Consider the following 11794-nt stretch of genomic DNA (forward strand, 5'->3'; position numbering starts at 1 on the left):
GTAATCAAAACACTTTTCTGCTCAGTGACAAGTTAGATAGCGGGATAATATTCTAGTAGGGGCGTATTAGCCTGTTAATTCTCGGGTGAGTGTAATTTAATTGTCCTTAATTTAACTATAAGCGAGTATGAGCGCACCAACTGTATTTTTATGGATTCATACTTAAGTTTTCTGCTCTAGTGTCAAACTTTCCCCAGCCTGGGGTTTATATAACCAGCACCTTCAGTGATTGCGTTTGCGTCGGACAGCTCTATCCAGGCTATCAAAAGATGTCTACAAACTAATCCGCGTGTTTGTTATGCAGGAGATAATCTCTATAAATCTTCTTACCGACTAGAAAGGGACGGGGGGGGGGGGGGGTGGACTTGTACCGGGAATAAGTGGCCGTTGTGAGGCGGGAAGGTGAGCAGTGCAGTCCCCGGTGGACGACCGAGGGGCATGGAGATGTTGCGCCGCTCTTCAGTGTTTGCGGCTGAAGTGTTTGACCGATCGCCTACCGACAAGGAGCTGGTGTCCCAGGGCAAAGCGCTGTGCAGGGACTATATTCACTCCAGGCTGAACCGTGCCGGGATAGGCTGGTCCAAGCCTGAACACGGACTGGTTGCATCAGGTGGGGCGCTGGGAGAGATATCGTCGGTTCTGCTGTGGCTGGGTACGTTTTCAGGATGGTCGACCAAACACTGTATGCACTTTATATTAGACCGTCATTTCCATTTTTACAGCATTCAAAGGCATAGTATTACCATGATTTTCCCACAGAGGTTTACATTTAGTTAGTATTTATGGAGGACACAGAGGTCATGTTGTGTGCATTTTTCCAAGAAATGTAGGGACCTGAATTAAAGTTTACATTTGATCAGTGGAGGAAGAAGTATTACGATATTTTACGTAAATAAAAATACTTATACCACAATTGAAAGTCCTGCATTCAAAATCTTACCTGATTAAAAAAGTACATGTCAAGAACATGTAAAAGTAGCCTGCTCGCTATACAGCCAATTGGGCTCGTCATTTGTTACATTATTATATATTATAATATTATTATCGATGCTGTAATATGTAACATGTATGTGTTTTTCTCATTTTCATAATGTTCGGTGGTTTAATTTTCTATATAAAGATGCATTGTATTTCATATACTATGTATAATAGATTTTTTTAAAATCTTCATCTGTAAAATAACTAGTAATTAAGTCATCAAATAAGTGAAAAGTACAATATTTCCCTCAGATCTAACAGACACTATGTTTGTTAAAAACAAACCATCAGGGGGATGTTCACAAACACCTTCAGGCAGAGAGTCTACCAAATGAGTTGAACAACTGTGGTCAAAGCAGAGTTGGCAAACCTCTGTGCCAGAATCTACTGAAGAGATTAGATTATTACATTATTATCATTACAAGTCATTTAGCAAACGCTCTGATCCAGAGTGACTTACAGTGAACTAACTACAGGGACAGTCTCCCTGGAGCAACTCAGTGTTAAGTAACTTGCTCAGGGGCACAATGGTGGCAGCCCGGGTATTGAACTCACAACCATCTGGTGTTGTATTTGGAAGCTGTACTGCCCCATCACCACCCTTGATCAATTACTTTTGAACTTTGTTTCCTCAAAAGTCTACTGGATATGACGTCATTCTGGGTTACAAAAAAAGCATTTACTGCTCAAAAATGTAATAAAAAATTCAAGTGACATCAGACTTCGATGAGAAGATCAATACCACTCTCTTGTCTGTAGCCAGCAGCCTGTTAGCTTAGCATACAGACTGTAAGCAGGGAACAAACAGCCAGCCTTTCTCTATCCAAAGGTAACGAAATTCGCCTAGCAGCGCCTCTAAAGCTCACTAATTTCCATGTTGTGCTTGTTTAATCAGTACAAAAACGGTGTAGTGTAAAAACAAGAATGATGTGCAGACTGCTTCTTGGCCAGGACCAGTTAATGAAGCTTTGGACAGAGCCAGACAAGCTGAGCTAACTCCAGCCATATATTCAAGCAGACATGGGAGAGCTATCAATATTAATGTTTTAGGTCAAATTCATTCAAGTGAAACATGTAACTTTTGCTAAACAGCGACCATTGCGGCTACAAATGACAATTATGGAATAAATGCTGAACTACTGTATAGCATTTAGGTAAAATGCTAAGCTATTGTTACAGTAGCGCAAGTGGAGAAGAGTAATAAAGTCAAACAACTGACACAGTTTTGTACAGCACTATTCAGCTAAAGCTAACATTAGCTTGTATTAGCTACCATACTGGTAGAGCTACTGGTCGTACCAGACCATGTAAGGCTGTAGCAGCAAGACCACTGAGGGTATTGAATCAAGCAAGAGTGTGTTTTATTGCTAATGAAGTAAACTAATAATATTTTCTAATTTATTTCTAGTTATTACTTCTTTCAAAAGATACATAGTGTTGCTTTAATTGTGTGTATTATAGCCTAAATGCAAAGTCAGAAAACCACAAACAGTCAATAGAAATGTTGTCTAAATGAGTTCAGTCTTCTGTTTTGGCCAGGTGATGAGTTGGAGTACCTTCGACCCAACGTTTACCGCAACGTAGCGCGACAGCTCAACATCACAGTGGCGTCAGAGAATATTGTGTCCGATGCTTTCCTGGCTGTGGCTGCAGATATTTTCTCCACAGGTAGGTCCACATCAGAATCTGGTTGTATTGTAAATCAAGCCACACATACAGGCCTGAATCATGGGAACTAACTTTAGTACCTTATTATCAGGTACACAAAGTTGAAAACAAAGGAAGATTACAGAGCGTTTGTCCTTTGAGGGAAGTTCTTTTCTTTTGTTATCATTGGGGAAGGAGGAACTTAAGACAGATGCAATAAACCTATGCAAAACGTTTGGAGAACTTATGTTACTGCTTTTCCATTGAATCACTAGAGCAATTCAGAATGATCTAACTCATTTCAGCCTACTTTTTCATGTAAACACCACTTTTGCAGGGTGAGTGCAGGATTCTCCTTTTAGTCAGAGACATTTTGTTGCAGTCATTATCCCCTTACAGGAAAAGAACCGCAGCAGAGAACATTCAGTCCATATTAGGGAAACATGTTGCTAGAGCGAGTGATTGTTACAGACAGTTTGGACCCCACCCAGGGAGTTCAGTCATGAGCCTCCGCTGGTTTATACCTTCGGGACTGTAACAAAGCAGTCTGCTGCAAAACTAATTAGGAGTCAAATGCGCACTGAAGAAAGGTTAGTGTGGTCCTTAGAAAGTGCAGAGTTACTTAGAAATGTCAATGACTTCTTCAAACATTAAAATGAAAGAATATCTACCGTAATCCAAACATGCTCTAGGATTTACATGCAGTTATAGGTTTTAACTTCAGTTTACAGGCGGAGAATGTAGCACTCAATGATTAGAGTGTAAATGTAGACATACAGTAAAGCTTACAGTCTAAACATGTCACTTTGTGAAGAGGAAGTCATGGGAAGCAATAGATTATGTCCACACACTTGTCTAACCTTTCCTCAACTGCAGCTGAAACATCTTCTCCCACTCTTCATGTTACACCCGTGCCCGGTTTTGAAACCTTTATTTAAAGCTGTTCTGATCAATATTATTATATTAACAATGGTTGAAATCACTATGTGTATTGCGGAAGCAAAGGTAGTGGAGCATTTAGCAGCTAAAGAGCCAGATCCCTCAGGAGTTGGGGTAGACAAAGCAGAGGTAAGAGGAGAGTGAATATTGGACTTGTGGCCAGGAACACGACTCCAAATGAATGCTAATGTTGTTCTGCCTGCTGGATGTGTTTACTAAACCACTGGAGTACTCCTTTTGTGATTAATAATGGTCATTTTTCTACCTCAAAGGCACTGTGATGTCGCAAGACCCTCACTTTTGCCATATGAAGGGTAATCCTAATGCAACACTTGCCTGTTTCTTTTTCGCCCTTATTCATTCATTTATTTATTACCAGAATACAATGGGAAAATGAATGCATTAAAGATTCTGGTCTAACATTGCAAAAATTAACATTTATTTTCAATAACTAAGAATGTGTTGGATATATATTGTGTAAGGATTGATACAAAAAATACGAAAAATACACCCAATGATGTTATCAGGTTTAGCTCCGCTTAGACTTTGAAACTTTCATTTTGACAGGGCTTTGGAGTTTGAAAGTCACAGGCATTTAAAAGCCAGGAGGACTGCTACAAAAGACACAGTTGAGTTGCATTCTGGGTGGTGTGTAGGATCCAGAATGGTTAGTGCTTGATGTATCTGGCATGTAGCTGCCAGACTTCTCAGATCTTTTATGTGTTTATTTTTTAGAGCACTCTGTCGCAAAAAGTTGGTTTTAAAAGGTAAACCTTTTCTCAATCTCTAAACTGGCCATAAATTAGACAGCAGCATTACATGTGCACACAATATAGAGTATCATTCTGCAGAATTCAGAGTTAAAGAGAAACATGACCTCCGTTTATGACATCCTAAGAATGAATCCGATGACAGTTACAGAAGATGGATGAAGTCAAGGAGTCAAGGCTCTGCTGTATCTGCTAGACATGTAAACACTGCAAAAATAGTCTGAAGTTTTGACTGTAAATTGTGCGGCGGCAGAAAGCTTTTCTCGACATGTGAACTAAGTTTGAAAAATGATCTGCTCACTAATATAGCGAGGCGTACTGCCTGCCTTGTTGCCCGAGCCCTGTGTTTGGATTTTCTTCTCTGTGGGACAGACTAATGCCTGGCTGCTGCTGAGGTTCTATAATTTGTTCATCCATCTTTGAAGAGAGCTGCTGACAGACGTTTGCTGCACTAAAAACTACTCCAAATCCTCATAAAATGGCAAAGTCCACTTTGATTTTGCATTTTCCAAATACCTTCAAATTATAATTTGTTTGCAAAATTTGGCAATGTGTTCATACATCAGATAGCAGAACATAAATGCATGAAGCTTTAAGTAAGGATGAAGTTTGCTTTGTTCTAACAGTCCACAATTTGTGTGTTTCCTGTCAGGTGTGACATGGGGGAAGGTGGTTTCTTTGTACGCCGTGGCAGGAGCCTTGGCAGTGGACTGTGTGCGCCACGGCCACCCAGCCATGGTCAATACCATTGTTGACTGCATGGGGGAGTTTGTCCGCAAGAGCCTGACCTCCTGGTTAAAAAGGAGAGGGGGCTGGGTAAGGGAAACTTTCTTTTTCAACCTGATCACTTTGTTTGTGTGAGTTTTGATGATGAAATGACTCTAAGGCCTCTAGTTTCACGCTGGTAAACTGAAGTTGTAAAATCACTAAACCTACCACTTATGTTTGAAGTCTCATCATCCATAGTATAGGGATATTTTACCGGGCTTGAAATGATAAACGGGAGCTAGTGCCAGATTTAGTTTCTTCATATTTCTGGTATGTGTGTTATGAAAATTAGGGCTGCAAAGATAGAAGATATACAAAAGATAGTGAAAAATAGATATTATCATTTTTGTTGTCATCTTTAAATTGCTCTTTCTTTCTGACCTAGTGCCCAAAACCCAAACATATTCAAATCTTAAAGATATCAATCAAAGAAAAGCAGCAAATCTTAACATGTGAGAAGCTAGAACTATCAAGTGTTTGACAGTTTTGCTTGAAAATGATTGTTATGGAAGCCCAGAAAGGACTTTATTAAAATGATAATATAAACTTGAAAATAAATGTTTTATTTCACAATAGCATTACAATTTTCCTCATATGTATGTTTTATTTTAATGTGAATTTAAATGTAAAGGCAATAATCCAATTTGCATTATAATTGTCACATACCCGTACGGGCATTCTATGACCATATTAAAATTATAATGGCAAAGCTGTTTGACATTTATTTTTCAAAGTCATACCCCGCTTTACAGTAGACAATATTCAAATGTTAAGTCAAATTTGAACATTTGAAATGCAAAAAAAAGAATGTAACTTGATTTTCCATGTATGCAAGCAATATTAAAGTCAAAATAGAAATGCAATTTTCTTACAATATGAAAATGAAAACGACATTTGACATTTATTTTTCAAATGCAATAATCACAACAGTCTATTGTATTACATTTACATTTCACCACACTCTGCATTTTAACATTTAGTCAAATAACACATACAAATCTGGGACAGTATAATGCTATTGTGGATTATTTTAGTTTTTAAAGTTTACATTATCATTTTAATAAAGTCCCCTATGGGCTGCCATATTATTTCTGTCAATCAATTAATCGGCTAATTGTTTTATTTCTAATGAATTGCGCCACGTACAGCTGCATGGAGATATATATATATATATAATATTTTACTGAAACACTGACTGGTATAACAAAATAATACAAACTCATAGCTGAATAGCTACAACAGAAAATACATTACCGTATGATACAAGATAAATGTTCATAAAGTCATGAGGTGCAAATACTATACTGATTAAAGATCATATATATCATAGTTTATGATTATTGGGGTGGTTGCATAGACATCATATCCTTTCCACAGCTTCATGCAGAATAGTAGATGTGTCTTCTGTAGAATCCTGTTATTGGGAAAATTCCTGTTTAAAAAGAATACTGCAGAAACAAAAAAGTTCCCAAGAAAGGAACAAGGCCTGGCAGCGTGCCTCTGCCTATGTTCTGCTCTGATGGAAAGAGCACAACAAGTGAACAAATGTGCCCATGTACTCAGACACATGGCACCCAAGTCACTTTTGTTTTGAAGAGAATTGGAGTGTGACACAAAGAAGAGCAACGCTTTGTACAACTGACCTCGTAAGCACAAATGAGGGAACTGTCGCAGTTTAAACTCAAACTGTAATACTTCTACACTAGGAGATGATGGGTGGGAAAGCTAAATAACTGAAGAGAGAGAAGTGTTTAGCGTCAGAAGTGACATTTAACGGTGCTCTCTGGGGAATCTCATTGTCTATGAAAATGTTCTAGTTATATAAGTAGATTTTTGAAGTAAGCATTGCTGAGATTACAGAATGGGCTTTGGCTTTAAAAATAACATATTTGTGGGCACTGCAGATTCTGGGAATATTGACAAATCAAGAACACATGTGGGCTTTATAAGAGCTCTCTGTTGAGTGTTTGCTTCAAATGTGACTTTTGTAGTTTCATTCCACAGTCTGATTTCATTTGGTGAGCCCTGTGTCCTCTCTGTTGTTCCAGGTTGATGTAACAAAATGCGTGGTGAACACTGATCCCAGCTTCCGCTCTCACTGGCTGGTGTCTGCTGCCTGTGCCTTTGGACACTATGTGAAGGCCACTGTGTTATACCTCCTAAGGGAGAAGTGAGAGACAAAGTCACACACTGGATTTTAGTAGCCTGAGCAGCACTGAACACCACCAGCACCACTCCACTAAAGCATCCACTGCTTTGGATTATGTTGACACTACTTTGCACTGAGCCTTCATGGATGAACACCGACATGTATCCCTTTACTGTCCTTGCTTCTTCTGCTTCCTATGCTAGATTTTCTATTTATTGTGAAAGGTTATGTTATGGCACACATTTGATTTGAATGTATAAAATCACGCAATGTTTTTAGCTTCTAATTTTTTCACAAACAGCAGAACTTCCTTTTTTGCTGCCTGTTTGTTTGGCAGTGGTTTGGCTGCCCCTAGTGGTTGGAAATCGTAACTGAAATAGAAAATATTCCTCGGCCATTCATGAGGTCCTGAACAAAATCTACACTTCTCACCTGAATGGCATATATGGCCTAACAGACTAGATAAATGCAAGTACAATGTGTTTTTCTTTAACTAAGGGACTGTACGAAAGTGATTAATTCATATTCATTTAAAATATTTATTTTTGGGAGAGCATGGGAGGGTTATTATTTTTCTTCTCCCTCTAGATCTATATTCTATTTCTACGACAGTGTAATAGGGCCATTATAGATCAAAAAAATTAAATTGAAAAAATAACAGAGCTGGAAAAATGTAATATTCTCTGAGATTAAATCACAAATTTACGAGAAAAAAAACTCGCCAAGGAATCACAGCGCTTCACATTGCGAGGTTGGATCAACCTCATCACACTACAGATGGCGCCGTTTGGAAATACTTTGGATTTTAACCCCATTTTAACTCAGCATAAAACAACATATTGATTTGGATGAGTTGATAGTTTTTGTGCATCAGGAAAAACAACGTAATGGACAGATGAAGGATATCTCCATGTTCCACACTGTTGCACCTCCTCACTAACGTGTGCTTGTGGCATTCCCTGTTAACCTGAGTTTCTTTTAAAGAATATTACACCATTTATGTTTTACCTACAATGACTGGGGTTCCACTAACTTATAAATGTTCTAATTGGGCCACACCATCTTAAATTATTTGAGCTTTTCCTCCTTAAATTATTAATATTGAAATGAGTTGTGCTCACTCAGTACTCTGAGCATGTTTAGGGGAGTCAAGCAAAGAGAAAAGAATATATGTTTTTAAAAATCAACTATAAGATACAGTATCCCCCCCCCCCAAAAAAAAAAAATGTTTGTACAGTCCCTAATGAGTCTGATGAATTGAGCCTACAATTATTACATATATGTATTTCAGTTTTTCTCTCTCTTTGTAGTTCACCGTGAGTTAGTGTATATTGCTGAACTGTAATTGCAGCAATGCAAGTTACAATATATATATTTTCACTTTGATAACATTTCATTTTGTGAGTAGATTATTCCATGAATAATTTCACTTTTATGCAGCATGTAGTATTAGGAGTCCTAGAAAATAAACATGTTTGTGAGTCATCTGCAACTGTAAATATTAACAATAATAAATGGTTCTTACAACAATCCACCAAATCAGCAGCGTTATATGTTATATGTTAATAAATTGTTAATAAACAGATTTTGCTTTGCAACTGTTTTCCAGAAGGTAAGTGTTCAGACCATTGAAGGGGTCTTCCAGATTGAATAAAGGCCTTATAATGCCACTACATGACTAAAATATATAATACCAGGCTGAACCGATTTAATGATGGAAAGTCACAAGCATTTGCACATGGTGCTAATAAGAGCTGTATTCTGAGAATAGAAGACAAGATTTTGTACTTTAAACACGGCGACAGTAACAACAGTAAGGTTAGACATGGCGGTTGGAGAGTTAGATTGCTGTGTGAAGTGTCCAGAGTCCAAAGTTACAGTGTTGGACTATTTCTAAACTGTTTGTAGTATCAAGAAATTAAAGTGAATCCCTCTTTCTCCAACATCTATGACAGCAAAGACGTAAATCTTTTTGGCTGTGTTTTTGTTTTTTGTGGGAATGCAAACTTACTTTTTTATTCCATTCATCTGGCCTCTTAGCAACAGCTGAAAACTACTATAATTCCCATCCTGTAATTACTTCCTGAAATGTTACTGTAATATCTAAAGTATTACATTTATAGAGAAGGCATAAACATTGATGGCTTTTTTGTTACCACCTAGTGGTTGAATCAGAATCACTAGACACAGACGGGTGACAGATTTAACTTTGAGTAAAATGTATTGAATTAATTAAGGACATTCTCCAACCACATGGAGACATTTTCCAACTAAATACTTCAGGCTAAATGTAAGCAGGTGTTTAAAACTGCATCTCAAACCTCCCCTGATGCACTTCACCCTTCCACTGATCTTACTGTATGTCATTTTAGTTTAACACTCCCCGCCCTTTTTAAAAATAAATCTTATTTCTCAAAGGTTTTCAGTCGTGTATCTTCCTTTATATTTTTTAATTCTGCTGTAGGATCTAGTATTTTTGCCAATTTCAAATCTTAGAGGCAACCACTGCTGACCAAATTATTGTTTATGTACTCCCAATTCTGTATTTTAAAAAAGATGACACCATTTCACTAACATTAACTAACATGTCATTATTAATTAATTAATAACTAAAGGCTCTAAGAATGTGTGAAATGGAAAAAAGTAGTAACTGCTTTATGGTCAAAAGGGAGCGTCATGCATATCATATCTATTTTTTATCTGTAACGTGAGTGCACCGGAAACTGTTTTCAACGGAATTAATACGTCAGCCATTACTGATTGGTTAGGGCAACGTGACATGGCAATAAGATCTTATTGGATGTCGTAAGAAATGTCCCGCCTCTCTCCGAATTCCACAGCAGGACTCCGCTCCCATTGGTCCACCGGGTCGGAGTCCAGAGAACAACAAACAAGATAGGGTGAAGATCGTCGGGATGGATGCAGGTAAGCGATATTTTATAGTAAAATAACATTTATTTTTCTCCCTAAGCAGGTTAGTTTGGCAGCAAAATAAGTACAACAACGCCATGTCATACCTTGCAACAAATTCCCTGCTCTGTCATGACAGGATTGCCAACTCCAGCTACCAGTCCAACACGTATTGTTTTGTAGCCTCGGTGACGTTAGCCTGCTAAAAATGATGACTAAAGCTAACTGCTAACTAACGTTAGCCTGCTGTTATTGCAAAATGTGCTGTGTTTCTCGCTTTGACAGCTTGCTTCACGGCTGTATAACTTCCTGTACGGTGTCATGTGTTATTGTCAAATGTTGTTATTAAGTTTCACACTTGATAATTTTGATTCCGTCCTTGGTTTGACTATTTATGCTAACGATATGTTACGCCCAAGATGAACATCCCAGTCGATGCACTGTCACCATCACAGCAGTTATAATGCTACTGTTAGCACCGGGAATGCTATTAGCTTTGATATGCAGCAACACTTACGTACTTTTTAATGGTATTCAGAGAATGCGAGCAGACTTATTATTTCGTTTCCTTTTCATACGAATGCTAAAAACATCCCTTCTTTAGCCTTTCTGTGTCCAAGCTAAGTCACAGGTAACGTTAGTGAGCTAGCTAGTCAACTTTTCCTGTCTGTTTTTAGTTATGTTGTTAACGTAGTGTTTGCATAAACCACATGAACTATTTTTTTTAACTTTACATCTAAAGCGTAAATACATTTCCAGTGAATAATAACAGGCATCAAAATTAGGAAATGAAACCGTGGTGTGGTGTCCATTACTTTACTTTACTTTAATATTTTAATTTTACATTTTGTAGGTAAATGTTGTGCTTTTTTTGCACTACATTTATCTGATAACTTAAGTTCAGTTTCTGAATAATAATAATACAGAATATAATCAACAAATAAATTATGATGTATTATTATGGAGAAAGATAAGACTTCCAGACATACTGTAATATTTATCCCACAGGAAGGAGGTTCCTCCTTCATTTGCTCCCTAACATAAATTGAGACCTTGGTTGATCTACAGAAACAAAGATTACAAATCCAAAATGCTTTTTAAAGATGGATGTATATAGAACATCCTTCCTGGAAGTTATTCAAATTATTATAGCAACTAATTGGTACCACACCTTTACTCCCTGACAAACAGCCTCACTATTATTAGCTTCAACAAGTGGTTTGTGGTTAACAACATGAACACACGCATGTTCTCCCCTGTGATTTCCCACACATGTTTGGCTCTTGTCCTCTTTTGCAGCAACCTTGACATACGACACACTTCGCTTTGGAGAATTTGAAGATTTTCCCGAGACCTCAGAGCCTGTTTGGATCTTAGGGAAAGAATACAACGCACTCACAGGTAGGACTGTGGAATAAAGTGTGCATGTTACACAGAGATAAATAAGTATTTAAGTTATAACTTTAATACTTTTCTTTGAGGTTGTATTGTAATATGGTGATCTCTGGTCTTCATGTAGAGAAAGATGACATTTTATCAGATGTCACTTCACGACTGTGGTTCACATACAGAAAAAACTTCCCACCAATTGGTAAGTGAAGAATTGTGTGTTTTTAGTTGAGCTCCTAAAACT

The 11794-nt window shown here is 37.7% G+C and overlaps 2 protein-coding genes across 5 annotated transcripts in view; both read left to right on the forward strand.

The window, feature by feature from the left end:
• The first annotated feature begins 377 nt into the window (after nt 1-377).
• boka (BCL2 family apoptosis regulator BOK a) lies at nt 378-8781 on the forward strand. The gene is made up of 4 exons (XM_029428896.1): nt 378-652; nt 2518-2646; nt 4987-5150; nt 7151-8781. Exons 1-4 carry the CDS (start codon nt 439-441, stop codon nt 7274-7276), a joined length of 633 nt encoding a protein of 210 aa, XP_029284756.1. The 5' UTR covers nt 378-438; the 3' UTR covers nt 7277-8781.
• A 1289-nt stretch (nt 8782-10070) lies between these two features.
• The window catches only part of atg4b (autophagy related 4B, cysteine peptidase), a 9511-nt gene continuing 7787 nt past the window's right edge, over nt 10071-11794 (forward strand). For all 4 annotated transcript variants that reach the window (XR_003832135.1, XR_003832136.1, XM_029429569.1 and 1 more), the window contains exons 1-3: nt 10071-10176; nt 11461-11562; nt 11681-11752. Coding sequence is in view for 2 of the 4 variants with exons in the window: in XM_029429569.1 (XP_029285429.1) it covers nt 10167-10176; nt 11461-11562; nt 11681-11752 (184 nt within the window). In the remaining 2 variants the exon portion in view is untranslated. The remainder of the gene's footprint in view (nt 10177-11460; nt 11563-11680; nt 11753-11794) is intronic.

This window comes from Cottoperca gobio, chromosome 4 (genome assembly GCF_900634415.1).
Source record: "Cottoperca gobio chromosome 4, fCotGob3.1, whole genome shotgun sequence".
Lineage (NCBI taxonomy): Eukaryota > Metazoa > Chordata > Actinopteri > Perciformes > Bovichtidae > Cottoperca > Cottoperca gobio.